The sequence below is a fragment of the Pseudonaja textilis genome, chromosome 3 (genome assembly GCF_049901715.1).
Source record: "Pseudonaja textilis isolate UNSWEBS1 chromosome 3, rPseTex1.2, whole genome shotgun sequence".
Taxonomy (NCBI): domain Eukaryota; kingdom Metazoa; phylum Chordata; class Lepidosauria; order Squamata; family Elapidae; genus Pseudonaja; species Pseudonaja textilis.
The window spans coordinates 8,209,204-8,227,096 of NC_141992.1; the positions used below are offsets into that span (position 1 = coordinate 8,209,204).

At 41.8% G+C, this 17,893-nt stretch overlaps 2 protein-coding genes across 2 annotated transcripts in view; one reads left to right on the forward strand and one right to left on the reverse strand.

Annotated features, from left to right (window-relative positions):
- Window positions 1-17,893, reverse strand: part of COL20A1 (collagen type XX alpha 1 chain) — a 173,169-nt gene that overhangs the window by 68,311 nt on the left and 86,965 nt on the right. Inside the window, exons 20-23 of the mRNA XM_087928872.1 lie at window positions 16,947-17,076; window positions 14,425-14,481; window positions 8,422-8,460; window positions 2,451-2,589 (exon numbers count right to left, since the gene is read on the reverse strand). Of these exons, the coding sequence (XP_087784998.1) occupies window positions 2,451-2,589; window positions 8,422-8,460; window positions 14,425-14,481; window positions 16,947-17,076 (365 nt within the window). The remainder of the gene's footprint in view (window positions 1-2,450; window positions 2,590-8,421; window positions 8,461-14,424; window positions 14,482-16,946; window positions 17,077-17,893) is intronic.
- Window positions 15,128-17,893, forward strand: part of NKAIN4 (sodium/potassium transporting ATPase interacting 4) — a 354,886-nt gene continuing 352,120 nt past the window's right edge. Inside the window, exon 1 of the mRNA XM_087928898.1 lies at window positions 15,128-15,144. The gene's annotated coding sequence lies outside the window, so the exon portion shown is untranslated. The remainder of the gene's footprint in view (window positions 15,145-17,893) is intronic.

Here is a 17,893-nt window from a genome sequence, read left to right on the forward strand (position 1 = left end):
TCCACGGATTAATCGTTCTAACTGTCAGGAAATTTCTCTTTAGTTCTAGGTCTCCCCTTGATTAGTTTCCATCTATTGCTTCTTGTCCTACCCTAAGGTGCTGTGGAGAATAGGATGGTTCCCTCTTCTCTGTGAGAGCCCCTCAAGTACAAACACTGCTATCATATCACCCCTAGATTTTGTTTATTAGACTAGGCATATCTAGTTCCTTCAATCATTCATGATAGGGTTTAGCCTCTAACCCCCAATCATCTTTGTTGCTCTTCGCTGATACCATATCTATCTATCTATCTATCTATCTATCTATCTATCTATCTATCTATCTATCTATCTATCTATCTATCTATCTATCTATCTATCTATCTACCTACCTACCTACCTACCTACCTACCTATCTATCTGCCTATCTATCTATCTATCTATCTATCTATCTATCTATCTATCTATCTATCTATCTATCTATCTATCTGTCATCTATCTATCCATCCATCCATCTTGTTGACTCAGCCTTCCATCCTTCCAATATTAATAAAATGAGGACCCCAATTGTTGGAGGCAAAATGCTGATTCTGTAAACCACTAAGGGAGGGCTATAAAGCACTGTGAAATGGTATATAAGTCTAAGTGTTTATCCATCCATCCATCCATCCATCAATCCATTGAACTATGGTTGAACTGTAGCTTCTAAAAAGCAAGATCTAAAAAGCAAAATTGTAACAATTTAAGTGTAACAATTTAAGAAAATTATACCCATCATTGGTATAATTTTGGAATTATACAGTGCTGGAATTGTCCTCTCTTTGGATGCTTAACCATAACCTTAGTTTACTTTACTTTACTTTATTGTCATCACACCTCATACAACGAAATTAAATACTATCTTCAGTGTACATTATGACTATGAAAATAAAGACAAACACACATCTTTCACATTCTATACATTGAATTGAAAACCCCCTGATATTGCATGAATGGTGCACTATTAGAGTTACTACGCAGTAGAATTCAAAAGAGTTACTGCCCTGGGATAGAAGCTGACATCTAGAAGTTGTCACTGTTTCCAACAAAACAGCAAAATTAATATTGGGCCAATGGGCTCCAACCTTCACCATTTTGAATGGCGTATTGTGGCCCACACATAGAGGAAATGGGCGGGGAGTTGCAATTCTGCTTTTATCAATTGGATTTCCTTTGTCCCTCTTGTAAGTGCTGCTGATCCTTGATGGCACAATGAACAGAGGTCATGAATGTACAAATGAAATGCCTGCAGTTCCCTTAATCTGAACGTCTCTAAAAAGGCTGCTCGGATTTTCAGTTTCCTTTCCCATCCTAAGGGAAAGTTGCAAACTGTTTGAGAAGTGAAGAAAGCATATTGGCAGGCCTCAGGGCTCTCAATTTTTTTTTTTAATATTATCATTTTATAGAATTTAATAAGTGTGCAGGGGAATAATGCTATTTCCCTACCCCAAGGAGAGTCAAAATGGCAAAAGGTCGTCTGAAGAATGTTGACTGAATATTGGAATAGTAATCCGTGTGAGGGTTCTTAAGTGTTCGTATTGGCTGCCTGTCACCTTTGATTCATGCTGCAGAAGGCTTGAGTAAGGATGGCCCAGAACATTATTTGAGATCCTTGTAGTCCAAGATCATAACTTTATCATTATCAAAGTTGGAGGACCATTAGAAGAATCTCTATGTCCCCACCATTAAAGGCCTGATACTCTAAAGTCAATCAGGGGCTCTGGCTCCTTCTCCATATAGTGAAAATGGTCACTATATGGATTGCAGCTGCATATCAAAACATTGAGCTGTTCTGGAATGTTGATGAAAGAACATCCTTCTATTGTCTTAATACAGGGGTCTTCAAACTTGACATCTTTAAGACTTGTGGACTTCAACTCCCAGCATTCCTTCTCCTGTCATGTTAGCTGAGGAATTCTGGGAGTTGAAGTCCACAAATCTTAAACTTGCCAAGTTGGAAGACCTATGTTGTAATACAGTAAAGAGGCTGTCAAGCAATGGGACTCATTTGGAGCTATCCAAGGTCCTGTTTGGGGTGTCTTTGGTGCTCTCTGAGCTTGGTTGTTTTCTCTGAGAAGTTTCATTACCAAATGAAATACTGATTATGTTTCTTAGTATAGTAATGAAATATCTGTAAGAAAATAACCAAGCTCAGAGAGCACCAAGGACCCCACAGTTTAACCCTGAGCTGCAAATATTCTCTTCCGTTTCCTATTGTGTGTTGCTTGGTCTTTTGCTGCCCTCAAGTTTCATTGTGGATATGTTGGGACAACCCAGCTTGTTGGGTTAACACAATACTGTGAACTTTGTCAACTCCTCAACCCAATGGATTAATTTGATAAGCGCACGCGATAATGCAAGTACATAGTATAATGCTTACAGAAAGCTAATTCATTTTCAGTCAAACTTCCTTAATTATTTTCTCTTTTTACCTTGTTTTCCGGGTTAGTTGGATATCTCTGTAGAGAGTGTAGGTGTGAGTTCCTAAGAAGATGTAAGGTTCCATAGCAACCCCCTTGATGGAGGCATAATCCTTGCCCATCAATCCAAAAGCCTCCATCATGTCAAAACCTGTGAAAAGTAGACCATATTGATCATGTAAACGTGTAATTCCTAATCTCATGAACTTTAAGATGTGTGGACTTCAACTCCCAGAATTCCCTAGCAAGCATATAATGCAAGGGTTCTTCAAACTTGGCAAGTTTAAGACTTGTGGACTTCAACTCCCAGAATTTCTGAGCTAACAGGACCGGAAGAGGAATTCTGGGAGTTGAAGTCCACAAGTCTTAAAGCTGTCAAGTTTGAAGGCCCCTGATGTAATGGAAGGAATAGGTTTTCCATGCTTGCTCAACTCTAAGGTGTTATCAATAGGATAAATAATGACAGCCTCATGAGTATGGACATTCCTATTTCAATGCTCTTCCTTGTTTCCCTGACATTCTATCTAAACATTTAAAATGATTTATGCCAGTGTTTCTCAACCATAACAACAGGATAACATAGTTGAAGGGGAACTTGGAGGTCTTCCAGTCCAACCCCTTGTTCAAGCAGGAAATCCTATACCAATTCACACAAATCATTGTCCAATTTCTTCTTTAAAACATTCAGTGTCAGGGCACCCACAACTTCTGGAGGCAAGTTCTTCCACTAGTTGATTGTTCTCACTGTCAGGTAATTCCTCCTTAATTCTAGGTTGGATCTCTCCTTGATTAGCTTCCATCTACTAATCCTATTTTCTACACCGTACTTTCAGGTGCTTTGGAGAATAGGTTGACTCCCTCTTCTTTTTGGAAATCTCTTAGATATTGGAAGACTGCTATCAGCCATTCTCATTGTACACATGTTGTACTCTGACAATAAAAGAAATAAAAATCATGTCTCCTCTAGTCCTTCTTTTTATTAGACTAGACACGCCCAATTCCTGCAATTGTTCTTCATATGTTTTAGCCTCCAGTCCTCTAATCATCTTTATTGCTCTTCTCTGCACTCTTTCTAGAATCTCAACGTTTTTTCTTTACTGGGGTAACCAAAGTTGGATGCACTATTCTGAGTGTTCCAAGACATTATAAAAGGATATTAACACTTCATGTGATCTTAATTCTATCCCTCTCTTAATGCTGCCTAGAACTACATTGGTTTCTTGGGCAGCTGTGACATACTGCTGGCTCATTTTTAAGTGGTTGTCCATGATAATTCCTAGATCCCATTCGCAGGTACTACTATTGAGTCAGGTATCACCTAAACACTGGCAACTTTAGGATGTCTGTCTTTAACTCCCAGCATGCTTGCTGGGGAATTCTGGGAGTTGAAGCCCAGACATCCTAAGGTTACTAAAGTTGAGAAACACTAGTGTAAATATTGCAAAGGCAGTTGCGGGAGGGATTTTAGAAGGTTGTTGTGAGAAGTAAGAATTATTCCTGTAAAAGACAGAGCAATGGTAACACCATAATTTACCCTTATGTAACCTAAGAAACCCTAATGAAATATTAAGTAAGACATTGTGTAAGAATGTTCTCTGTATTACAAAAACCAGACTATAAATGTTTTGCACATTCTGGCCAGACAGATAGCTGGCAGGTCAAGGAAAGATCGCTGGTCAAGTTGTCATGTTAAAATTAATAGTGTTGACAATAGTTGGACTTGCCAAGGGGATGGAGATTACTGGAAATGAGTAAATTGATGGGATGGAGGTGCCAGGAAGAGCAAGGAATCCACCCAGAAACCAACCAATGAAGATAAGAGGTAGTAACCAGGTCTGGAGTATTGAAACTGTGTTTAACCATCATTTATTCCTATGGAAGATGTCTTCTGTACCTCCACCTATACGAGCACAAAAGTCCTGCCTTTGCAAATGCTTATAATAAAGAAGCTCTTTATATTGTTTAGAAGTCTCCTGGTAATTTCACACTTAAAGGGTTAAATACCACAGTTGTACCCATATTCCTAGATGAGACAGAGATCTACTACTTCATCTGATAACCCTTTAAAGAGCCATTGACAAAGAAGACCCTTGAGCCTTCAGCTAGTTCAGTCTGGATTTTTCTGACACTACAGATAAAAAGCAAACTGTCTCATTTGCACGAAAAGTAGCATTTCTCAGGAAAGAAAAAAGAACAAGTCTGCACACACAGAGATTAGCTGTGGATCTGCAGATCATCCTAGAGTCCTTAGCAAAATGCACAGGTTCGCATTCAGGAGACTGTGCATGAGTCAGCCATAAACTTCCTTGCCATTAAATTGCATCAGATCACACACTGCAATGAACAAGGTTGGTTGCCTGCTGCCCCATTTTTACACACCATCTGCCTCCTTCTCTTTTTAAATTGTTAAGCAGGGTTGACTTCGGTGAATACATATTCTCCAGGAGGAGGAGGAGGAGGATGGAGACAGAGAGGGGGGGAGGAAAAAGAAGGAGAGAAAGAAAGAAAAGAACAGAAAATGAATACATATTCTTCCACAAAAGGAGAAGGAAAGGAGAATGAAAGGAGAAGGGAGAAGAAAAGGAGAAGGGAAGGAAAAGGAGAAGAAGGAGAGGGAAGGGAAGAGAGGGAGGAAGGAAGGAAATAAAAGAGAAAAGAGAGAAAAGAGAAGAAAATAATAGAAAAGGAAAGAAAAGGAAAGGAATACATATTATTCCATAAAAGGAGAAGGGGAAGGAGAGGAAGGAAATAAAAGAGAAAAGAGAAGAGAGAAGAAAAGAAAAGAACAGAAAAGGGAAGAAAAGAAAATGAATACATATTATTTCATAAAAGGAGAAGGAAAGGAGAAGGAGAAGAAGGAGAGGGAAGGGAAGGGGAGAGAGGAAGGAAGGAAATAAACGAGAAGAGAGAAGAGAAGAATAGAAAAGAGAAGGAAAGGAAAGGAAAGGAAAATAAAATGCATTTTTGAACCAGGGAACATCTCTAACAGATGAGTCAATTTGTGAGGCCTTCAATGCAACCAGACTTTGCTATCAATAAATCCGCCCCTCATTTTGTCTTCTCCTTTGTTTGTCTATCTGAATTTATGGAAAAGCCGAAGCTGGGGATGAGCCAGGAACAATTGTGAAACAGGCATGTTTAAAAACATTTCAATTATCATTTTTTCATCTGCCAGCTTGATCTCCATAGCTTCATTTCTGATGATTATCTTGAAGGCCGAAGCCAATCGAAGGAGGGTTGTCCTGGTTTGATGAATTCAAATACTGGCTGAATCCAGTTGAGTAAAGTCCCCAGCCATGCAACCTCCTCATTTAAATTTCATTTGAACCGAATTATTATAAAAGCATGCAGAAATAAGCGAGGCACTGCAATGTGGAAAAGATGGCTGGGGTAATACAGGTAGTCCTCGACTTATGACCACAATTGAGCCCAACATTTCCGTTGTTAAGTGAGACATTCGGCTTTTCTTGCCACAATTGTTAAGTGAATCACTGCGGTCAATAAATTAGTAACCTGGTTGTTAAGTGAATAGGCTTCCCCATTGACTTTGCTTGTCAAAAGGCTGCAAAACATGACCTTGGGACACAGCAACGATCATAAGTATGAGTTAGTTTCCAAGCACCTGGATTTTGATCACGTGATCACGGGGATGCTACCAACTGTGAAAAAATGGTCAAAAATTACTTTTTTCAGTGCCATTCACTGATATGGCACTAAGTGAACTGTTGTAAGTCAAGGTCTACTTATAGTTGCAATGGGCAGTGCTGGATGACTTTCTGGGTTTTCTTTCCATTCGAGGGAAAATAAAAGATAAAGGCATATTCACTGGAGCAATGTTTCTGTTTGATTTCCTGGTAGGTTGACATACTCAATGAGAGGTCAGTGCAGCGGCTGCATCAAGTATTTTTAACCAGATATTTCGGTGCAATCGAAGTGGTTTAAGGAGAGAAAACAATTCCTCCAGGAATCTTCAGAGTAGAGGTGGAAGCTCTAATTATCTGTGACATTTTTGTAAAAAAATAAATAAAAATGACTTCTTATAAAGAAGCTTAGGAGATAGTACCATCAGGAAGTGGATGAAGTCAACTGAGAGCAAGAGTAGCAGGTCTGTAAGTCTTTGTCCCAACTCGGAGGTAGCACTTAGGCTTAAAAGCTGCTTCACAGTATTTTGCAGCCCTCTCTAAGAGGTTTACAGAGTCGGCGCATTGCCCCCCGACAATTTTGGGTCCTCATTTTACCCACCTCGGAAGGATGAAAGGAGTGGTAGGATTCAAATTGTTTTACCACCGATTCAGTGGGCGTAGTTTGGTGGGCGTGCTTTGCCTAAGGCCGGCACGCAGCTTTCTCCACACCAGCTGAGGCCTACAGCGCCAATCAGCCGACAGGATAAAGAGGAGAAAAGCGTAGGGGCGGGTGGAAGGGCCGATCCTGCGCTTTTCTCTTCTTTTTCAGCTGATTGTCGGAGAATTTTTTTTTCTTCTCTCAGCTGATCGTCAGCTTTTTTTACTACTGGTTCTGCTGAACCAGTCCAAACCACCACTGGATGAAAGGCTGAGTCAACCTTGAGCCAGTCAGGATCGAACTCCTGGCTGTGGTCAGACTGATCCTGCAATTTTAAGCTCTGTGCCACTACAGCTGTAGGTAGCAATAGCGATAGCATTTAGGCTTATATATCCACCCCATAGTGCTTCTACAGCACAAACAAGCTACATTTGCTTAGAGGTAGTCCTTGACATACGACCGCAACTGAGCCCAACATTTCCACTGGTAAGAAAGGCAGGTGTTACATCAGATTTGCCTCACTTTACCCCTTTTCGCCACCGTTGTGAAACAATTGCTGCACTAAATTAGGAGGGAGCCATGGGGACACAATGGTTAGAATACAGTATTGCAGGCTAACTCTGCCCACAGTTAGGAGTTCGATTCTGACCGGCTCAAGGTTGACTCAGCCTTCCATCCTTCCGAGATTGGTAAAATGAGGATCCAGATTGTTGGGGGCAATAGGCTGACTCTGTAAACCCACTCAGAGAGAGCTGTAAATCTATGTGAAGTGGCACATAAGTCTAAGTGTTATTGCTGTCGCTATGTTGGGTATCATGTGACCTGAAGGACTGTCATTTGGCACTATATTGTCAATCACTATCTTTGGTTTTCCTTCATAAAACACATGAGTTGTTTACCATTGTCTCCTTCTACACAGGATGAAAGGATGTTTTTTCAATATCACAATTTCATGATCTCCCATTTTCAGCATCTTCATATGTTGCTGTTGCTCTATATATTTATTTATCTATTTGATTTTTTTTATTCATAAGTAATTCAAACATACCTAACATTTCTTCTTCCTCCTGTTTTCCCCACAATAGCAACCCTGAGGTGGATTGGGCTGAGAGAGAGGGACTGGTCCAAACGCACCCAGCTGGCATTCATGCCGAAGGCAGGACTACAACTCACAGTCACCTGGTGATTGACCCGAAGCCACCCAGATGGCTTTTATGGCTAAGGGAGGATTAGAACTCACAACCTCCTGGTTTCTAGGCCAGCATATTAATCAGTATATACACCAAACTCTCTGCTTACTTTAGCTGGGCAGCTGGGCTGACCTTCACGCATTGGGCCACCCTGCCAAAATTATAAACGGTACTCTCAGTATACACTTTATGATTTATTGATTTGTCAATTTTTTAAACCTTTTGCCCTTAGCTCATCCGTTCCAGAAACGCACTCACCACACACACACACACATACACACACACTCATGCATACACACAAACGTAAGGCAAAATGGAAAGATTTTGGGTTGAAGAATAAAAATGGCTTTGGATACATTAAGCCTCCTCCACTTTTAAAACAATGTGATGCTTGCTACATTGCCAACATGGTCTACTTATTCAGACCCTTTATTAACTAAGGATGCTGTCTTTGGTGTTTTAATACCAAATTTATTCTTCTTTGTAATCAAAGAGCAAGCTGCAAGGCCTACCTTGTATGGGGCCATCCGTCGAGCGAAGTGAAGGGCAGCCTGCAGAAGGACAGAGAATAGGAAAGGATGAAGAAGCAGACAAACAATCAACAGATATTTGAAATTTGCGGAGAAAATGTTGTGTAACAAATGCATCCATCATTATGGAACAATGTTATTTATTTTGGAAATGAAACATCTGCAAGAAAACCACCAAGCTAAGAAAGCACCAAGGACCCCACAGTTCAGCCCTGAGTTACAAAGATTTTCTTGCACCTTTGGGAAGAATGTATACATTTATATATTAGAAGTATTGTGTAGGGAATCATAGGTTTAACTGACTCAAGTCTCCAACAAAGTTACGGATTAGCAGCCTCCTAAATCCTTTAAACTTACAGCAAAAATAAGAAATAATTAAACATTTATTACAAATTTTAAACACACCCAAGCAAATGCACAAAACTCAATTAACACAATGTAGACCAGGCTTGTCCAACCCGCGGGTCGTGGGCCGCATGCGGCCCAGGTCAGCTCGTAATGCGGCCCAGTGCCCACCCCAACCTTCGTGCAAGAGGATGTGCCAGCGAGGAGGAGGAGGAGAGGCAGGCACGAGGCGGGCGAGGCGAGCGCCACGCCAAGCAGCAACAGAAAAGGCGGGCGCCGTCAGAGCGCTCCTCGTGCCGAGGCAGCCGCAGCCCAAGAGTCCCGCTCCGCCACCTCCTGCTGTTGCTGCCCCCGCCGCTGCCGCCGGAGCTGTTGTAGAGGCCCAAACCAAATTTTCATCTTCTAATGTGGCCCAGGGAAGGTGAAAAGTTGGACAAGCCTGATGTAGACATTGCTCACAGTTCAAATGAAGAGACCCAATCCACATCAACTGCTTCTCCAAGTCTACACATACACACACACACGCCCTTCACGTGTCACCCTGAAACAAGCACGCACACATTTCCACACCCCTCAAGACCCACACCAAGTACAAGCTCCCACATAAAATAGCCCTTTTGTACTTCATTTTCACTGGGCAAGCCACGGACAAGCCTCTTTGTTTTGGGGGAATAAATAAATGTCCTTTTCTCAAAGCTGTCTGGATTTCATTTTGATTTGTTTTCGCACAACCCCAGCTTGAGTTTGAACTCCCAATTATTCTTCTGACATATCTAGCTCTACTTACCTCTACTGCAAACTTTATCTATCTCTGAGGCAGTGTTTCTCAACCTCAGAACTCATGGGTGGACTTCAACTCCCAGAATGCCCCAGTCAATATGTTGAGGAGAAAAGAAGGAGGTGTCTAATCTTGCTATTTTCCTGCTATTACTTAGGTTCCTCACAGAGGTTCCTCCATTTCATCTTCTTTGTTTGTCAACCTTTTCTGATTTTTTTTTTTTTGAGGAGTGGCAATTACAGCTGCTACAGCAAACATTACATTGTTTAGTTTCCTGACTGTTCATTTCCTATTTCTAATTGCCTTGGTGTTTATTAGATTCCCCATTGCAAATTATGGTGTTTACTATAGTCAAATCTTTGTTTAACCCACAAAGAAATTCTAGCCACTACAAAGACTCCATGAGCAATTGTCCTGATGTATTCTATTAATTATCAAGGCGAAGAAGAAAAAAACACTTTCCTTTTATTTGTTTCAACATCAAATCTACTGTGGGAAATAAATGAGTAGTTTAGCGTAAAAACACAACCGTTTCAACTTGTCCCTGTAATGGGACCCTCCTTGCCTTCCATTTTTTAATTCATCCATTGTAGGACAGAAAACTTTTTACCAACCAGACATTAGAAAGGAAGAGTTAAAGGTGCTTTGGTCAATAGTTCTCCATTTGAATAGGCTGAGCCCCAAAAGATGCTTTCGGAATCTGTTAGGAATGAGAGTCACCTAACAGGATCATAATTTAATACTGTATCTTTAAGAGACTGCTGTAAGTGTGATTGGCTGAGGTTCCTCCAACAGCCATAAGATGGAGTCAGAAACCTGGTTTCCTTCTCCTTGCATTTCCTGTTTTGCCGTATTTTCCTGATCGTTATTCTGCTTGGATTGCTGTGAGTCTTGCAACTGTTAGCAAACTCCATTTACTGAACTTTGACTTTGTTTTTGGATTATCCCTGGACTGATACTAACTGCTTTAACCGTGTATTATTTGGACTGTTTGTTGGACTTTGTTTACCCATTTACTGGAAGTAAAACCTACATTTTACTATTCAGTGTATCTGTATGCTGGTCGTGTGTTATTCAACATCACTCTCATTACGTTTCCCTGAGTGCACTCATTCTTCTAACGGGGAATACCTCAACAGAATCCAATGCACTGTAATTAACAGACAATCCTGCAAATTTATTACCTCAGTTGAGCCCAAAATTTCCATGGCTAAGCAAGACAATTGTTAAATGAGTTTGGTCCCATTTTATGACTTTTCTTGCCACCGTTGTTAGGTGAATCATCACAATTGTTCAGTTAGTAATGCAGTTGTTAAGTGAATCTGGCTTCCCCATTGACTTTGCTTGTTAGAAGGTCCTGTTGGAAGAAATATCCATCTGGTTCAGTTCCAATCCAAGAGAAAGGCACTGCAGACAAAATGGAGGCTGAAGGCTGACTGGAAAGAGGGTCCATTTATTGATGAAGCAGAAGCACAGGGGTGGTTCTGGACAGCTGACCACATGGAGTTGAGAATGAGGGGTATTTATACCTTCTTTTGGGCTTTGAACTTGAGCTTCCTGTTCCTGTGGAAGAACATGTATTCTGTTGGTTGTTGTAGGGATCATAGCTGGCTCTATAGGTTGTCTGAGCTCCCAGGTTTGGTTGAAGTTTGAACTGCTGAGATGATGCAATGAAGGGGCTTGTGTTCTGAAAGGGTGTTGGGCAATTCCTATTCATGGCTTTTTCCTGGTTTGGATTTTGAGTGAGGCCTATTTGCTTATGAATAGAGCTACCTAGATACTCGACTTCTTTCAATAAGCTCTTTATCTCTTAAGTGCTGACATCTGCCGAGGGCTGTTAAGAAAGGTGGGGGCTGCTTTCTGTCTGAAAAAACATGTTTGTCCATTTATCCCTTTGGGAAAATATAATAATCTGCCCTTTTTAATATTCCTCAAAATATTTCATTCTTCTAGGACAGGTCGTGGCTTCCCACAGTTGCAAAAGGTGATCACATGATCCCAGGACACTGCAAACATCATTAATGCATGCCGGTTGCCAAGTGTCCGAATTTTGATCACAGCAGTGGTGAGATTCAATTTTTTTTATTACCAGTTCTGTGGGGGTGGCTAGGGGGCAAGGCTAGGGGGCATGGCCATGTGACTTTTGCACATGGCTTTTTTTTTTTTTGCTTTTTGAAGCACCCCTCCCCCCATTTTGGGGGCCTTCTGGGCCTCAGGCAAGCCTCCTGGGGGGGGGCGTTTTTGTTCCCAGGAGGCTTCCCTAGGGCTCAGGAAGGCAGAAAACATGCTCTATTTGGGGGCCTCCCTGGGGGAGGTGCAGAAGGTGGGGTTTTTTGCCTTCTTGGGCCTCAGGGAAGCTTCCTGGGTGAAAGAGTAAGTAAGTAGGAGGAATCCCAGCACAGCTGATCATAGGAACAGCTGATCGTCGGAAGGGGAAAAAATGTATACCTTAAGGAGTGACTGGGCAGGCTAGCATCAGGCAGGCAGGTTGAGCAAGCATTAGGTGGGCAGAGTAAGCAAGTGAGCGGCAATTGGGTGACCGGGTTAGGGGCGTGGCCAGCCATAAATTACTACCGGTTTGGCGACTCCCGCCAAATCCTTGCTACCGATTCATCCCATCCCAGTGCTGAACCCAACCGGCTGAATACCACCACTGGATCACAGGGATGTGATCATGCAGCGTTCATGAGTGGGATGTCAAGATTGAACCATTTTGCTTCTTTCAACATTTAATGCCTCTCAATGTCCAGGTGTGCCTCGTTCAAAACCTAAGAAAGGAATCCTTCAACTCTATGTATGTAGAGAAAAAGTACTTTTACTGAGTTTGAAGTGATAGTAACAAAAGAAAGCAAGATCTGAAGCAAATAGGTGTGAAAATTACAATATTGAAAGTTATGCCGTTCCCTCGCCCAAGAGTCTAGACTGATCATCCAATTTGAGGTGTGTATAATGTCATGTAGGGTACATCTTCAGGTGGTTTCTCACTCATCTGGCATGCCAAGATGGTTGACCTTGGCTTAATAGAAATAAGTCTATGCAGATGCGCAGTAAGCAGCAAAACATCCTCTCCTTTTTAGTTCACACAGAAAATGTCTTCACTCTCCAGCAACCTTCCATCAGCCCAAGGGCTAGACCCAAAGGCAGAGAGAGTGATATTTATTTGAAAAAGATCAGAGATAGCTCTGGAAAAAAATAATAATACTCAAGAGGATATTTCCGTTTGTGAAGTCCACATTGAGTCTGCTTCAACCATATCATCCCTGCTGTCATTTCAAAAGAGTATTTAACTTCTTTTAAACCTAACAGTGAAGATATCTCAGAGATCAGTCAGCGCAACTCTTTATTCAATGCATGACCCATTAGAGCAGTGTTTCCCAGACAAAGTGATAGAATAACAGAGTTGGATGGGACCTTGGAGGTCTTCTAGTCCAAACCCTTGCTCAAGGAAGAGACCTTGGTACCACTCCAGACAACTGGCTGTCCAGCCTCTTCTTCAAAACTTCCAGTGATAGAGCACCCACAACTTCTGAAGTTCCACTGTCAGGAAATTTCTCCTTAGTTTTAGGTTGCTTCTCTCCTTCATTAGTTTCCACCCATTGTCCTACCATCAGGTGCTTTGGAGAATAAGTTGACCTCCTCTTCTTTGTGGCAGCCCCTCAGTCCAGCCCACCATGAATTTCATTGACCCCTATCTACTGCTAATTTGCTTTGACCATTAATAGTTCAGATTCTTGCAGACTACAAGAAAGGTTGCAAAATAGGGCAAAACTCACTTAACTTCTCACTCAGCAACAGAGATATTGGGTTCAATTTTGGTTATACGTCAGGGACTAACTGTATGCAGTGCTCACACTTCAGAGCAGGGTTTGTCAACCTTGGTGATTTCAAGACTTGTGGACTTCAACTTCCACAATTCTCCCGCCAGCCAGTTGTATTTTACAATTTATGTCTACAGATAGATAGACAGGCAGACAGGCAGATAGCCCAGTTTACAGAAGATTTGCTTCAAATGAACTCTCCAGTATATTTCATTCCCAGTCTTTATGGAAACCTTCACTTACATTAATAGCACAATTTTCAGGAGGTAGATGGATTTAATTGAAAGGGGTTTTGAAATACATTCATAGTTTTCTCTTCTGCCAAAGGCGCAAGAATAAAAAATGTGCCACCGAATAATGCTAAGCAGTTGTAACCACTCTAATAACTCCATGGCATGTGAATTTGCATTTGTTTTACCTTAGAGTTGAACTGGAGAAAAAGAAATAATTGGCAGTTAAGAACTGACTGAAAATTGTGCTGATTCCAGGCAAGTGAGAAAAAGAACGGCAGAGAGAAAATACCAGAGAAAGAATTTCCTATTCTAGCCACCGAAAAATTGATATTGGACTTTTAAAGGAACAACTTCATTCTCTGAAATAATTCTCAAGTCTATGTGTTCAACAATAGAAAATAGAATAACAGGGTTAGAAGGGACCTTGGAAGTCTTATAGTCCAGCAGGATTCTATATATTATCCCAGACAAATTACCAACTTCTTGGAAACCTCCAGTGTTGAAGCACCCACAACTTCTAGAGGTAAGCCATTCCACTGATTAAGTGTCTTCACTTTCAGGAATTTTCTCCTTAGTTCTAACTTGGAATTCTCTTTAATGATCTTCCACCTGTTACTTCTTATCCTGCCCTCTGGTACTTCAGAGAATAGGTTGACCCCTGCTTCTCTGTGACAGTCCCTCAAATACTGGAGGACACTTATCTTGCTCCCCTTTAATCTTTCTCTTCATTAGACAAGGCATGCCTGGTTCCCTCAATTTTTCATCAGCCAAAAATCAATAACTATTGAAAATTCTCGCTGTGAAATCTTACCTTCTGTTTTGAAAAATTGGGATTCTTTCATGGTGGGCAATCGAGCCAAGACTGTAGCTATAAGAAGCAAAATAAAAGATTGTGCTGAAACCCAACTGCTCAAAGGTCAATATGCAATCGATACCATAACATGCAAATCAATACCATAATTATAATTATAATATTATTAATTATTATTATTATTATTATTATTATATTAATTATGATATATAATAATATGCAAATCAATACCATAACAGTGGCATATTTTATCTTTTGTTATGTTTATATAATTCTAGGCAAAAAGACATCTAAATACAGTTTGTAATCCAAGAGAAGAAAAATTTGTAGCTCGGAGTTGAACTGTGGGATCCTTGGTGCTCACAGAACTTGGTTGTTTCCTTATGGACCTTTCATTACCCAACTAGATAACACCATCAGTGCTGGAAGGAAGTGGGGTTTTGTGGAGTGGAGAAGAAACAGAGGAGGAGGAGGAGGAGGAGGAGGAGGAGGAGGAGGAGGAGGAGGAGAGGGAGGGAACTGTGAGGTCTTTGGCGCTCTCTGAACTTCGTTTTTTCCTTGTGGACCTTTCATTACCCTACTAGATAACACCATCAATGCTGGAAGGAAGTGTGGTTTGTGGAATAGAGAAGAAACAGAGAAGGAGGAGGAGGAGGAGGAGGGAGGAGGAGGGAGGAGGAGGAGGAGGAGGAGGAGGAGGAGGAGGAGGAGGAGGAAAAGAGGGAGGGAACTGTGAGGTCTTTGGCGCTCTCTGAACTTGGTTGTTTCCTTGTGGACCTTTCATTACCCAACTAGATAACACCATCAGTGCTGGAAGGAAGTGTGGTTTGTGGAGTGAAGAAGAAACAGAGGAGGAGGAGGAGGAGGAGGAGGAGGAGGAGGAGGAGGGAATTGTGGGGTGTTTGGTGCTTTCTGAACTTGGTTGTTTTCTTGTAGAACAGGGCGTCAAACTTGCGTCGTCACAGCGGCATCATGTGACATATCGGGACATTTCCCCTTCACTAAACTGGGTGGTGTCAGGGCCAGCATGTGATGCATCTGGCCACAAGTTTGACACCCTGTTGTAGATATTTCATTATCCAACTAAGTAACACTGTCAGTGCTAGAAGGGAGTGAGGTTTGTGGTGGAGGAGGAGGAGGAGGAGGAGGAGGAGGAGGAGGAGGAGGAGGAGGAGGAGGAGGAGGAGGAGGAGGAGGAGGAGGAGGAGGCAAAGAGGAAGGAAACTGTGGGGTCTTTGGTGCTCTCTGAACATAGTTGTTTTCTTGCAGACCTTTCATTACCCAACTATAGGTAACATCAGCAGTGTTAGAAGGGAGTGGATTTGCATTGATGATGTTCCTTAATTGGGTAATGAAATGTCTGCAAGAAAACAACCAAGCTCAGAGAACACCAAGGGCCTCACAGTTCAACCCTGACCTGCCATAGGTCCCATCTATCCACCAGCCAAAGGACAACCAGTGAATTATAACATGCTCTATCTAGATCATCCAGGTATTTTGTGCTAGAATAACAGCAATCAGGACTGTCTTCAGATGGCTGGCTGGTGCTACAAAGTTGTTTTAGGTCGCAGTTGTGCCAATGGCCAGAGCAATGTTGATGGTGCCATTTTGCAAAGGGCTACATCAGTAGATGTAGAAGGTTTCATAGAAAACAATCAACTGAGGGTTCTTTTAAGGGGAGAAGACAGGAAGGCCAATCAGGGATGGGATTCTACCAGTTTGCACCAATTCACTAGAACCGGTTGTTAACATTCTAAGCAGTTCAGAGAACCGGTTGTTAGAAGAAATTACTGGCCTAATCCTGTAAGGAAGGCAGGAAGGAAACATTCTGGTGTTGCTTACAGAAACTGCCTCTCCGTTAACCCTTATTACCTTCTTGGCAGGACGAGACTCCCTGTCTCAGGAACGTCTCTGGAGTTTTATCCCCTCCTTTGCTTTGGAGAGGCAGTTTCTGTTTGCGTGGAGTGACCATTCAAAGTTACAATGACACTGAAAAGAGTGACTTATGACCATTTTTTACACTTATGACTGTTGCAGCATCCCCACAGTCATGAGAATCAGGTGAGGAGATGCGTGCCTCAATGTGAGTGATATTGAGTTGGCCACACCCAGCCAATAATATGACCACCAAGCCACGCCCACCCAGTCACATGATAGCCATGCCCACCGCCTAAGCCACGCCCACAGAACCGGTTGCTAAATATTTGAATCCCAACCCTGCTCGTCACCATCACACAGAGGGGCCAATTCACTTGACAACTGCTTAACAAGAGAAATGTTGTGCTTAGCTGTGGACCTAAGTCAACGACTACCAGTAATATGATGTAAGTTTAGAGAAAGAGTTTGAAATATACTATTTATATCTCACCCAACAAAAAATGCCTTTATTTCACTCTAATCCCCATCATTTCTTGCCCCTCACAATTATTGGAGTATCTACAGCAAAGAGCATAAAGCTTCCGGAGAAAACAGGAAATAAGAGACGGTACAAAAGGAAAGAACCAAATGATGGATGGGCTCACCTGTCCGGCCAATGACAGATACAGGGTCACTCTCTCCTGCAGCGTAGACTGCAATTACGGTCACCGTATAAACTCTAGCAGGCAAGAGAGAATGAAGAACAATGGACTGAATCCTGCCAGAGACTGTCATCTGTAGAAAGGAGAACGTAAACACTTTTACAACCTAGCAAGGCCATGTGATTTTAAGACTCAACAGGACAATTACTGAAACAAATGAATAATTGAAGGCAGGACAAGAAGCAAGGGATGGAAAGTTATCAAGGAGAGAACCAAGTTAGAACTTAACTAAGGAGAAATTTCCCGACAGTTTTGTGTTGAATTTATATTTACCAACAAAGAAATGAAGGGAGAGTAATATAGTTCTATTTCAAGCTATAGCTCTCGTCAGTTAGACATACCCTTCTGGGATTCAAACCCAGGTTACTCACATACTAGGTAGATGTATTAACCTCTAAGCCACAGGCTCTCCTTGTTTTGTCGGCTATACCAGGGGAGAGATTAAGTGTTTTTTTTTCAGTGTGACAGATCTATCAGGGCAACTGGGTCTGCTCAAATATGGGACGGAGCATATTGCTTCTGCTTTCATCTTTCAGCCCCAGACAGTGGTGGGATTCAAAAAAATATTTTTACTATTGGTTCTGTGGGTGTTTCTTGGTGGGTGTGGCAGGGGAAGGATAGCAGAAGATTTAGCAGAAGACGCAGCGCTCTCTACATGGCACCGTCCCTCCAGAATAGTTCACACTTCAAACTCACGGAATCCTATAAAGATCCATCCACTCATTCAACCATTTGTTCAGCTGACCCAGAACTGCTGGTTGGTTCTGTTCGTCGTTAAACTTTCTTTCCAATTAGCCTCCATTTTATTTTATTCCTGGCTTGGACCTAAACCAGATCAATGGTGGGATTAAAAAATTTTTACTACCCGTTCTGTGGCCATGGCTTGATGG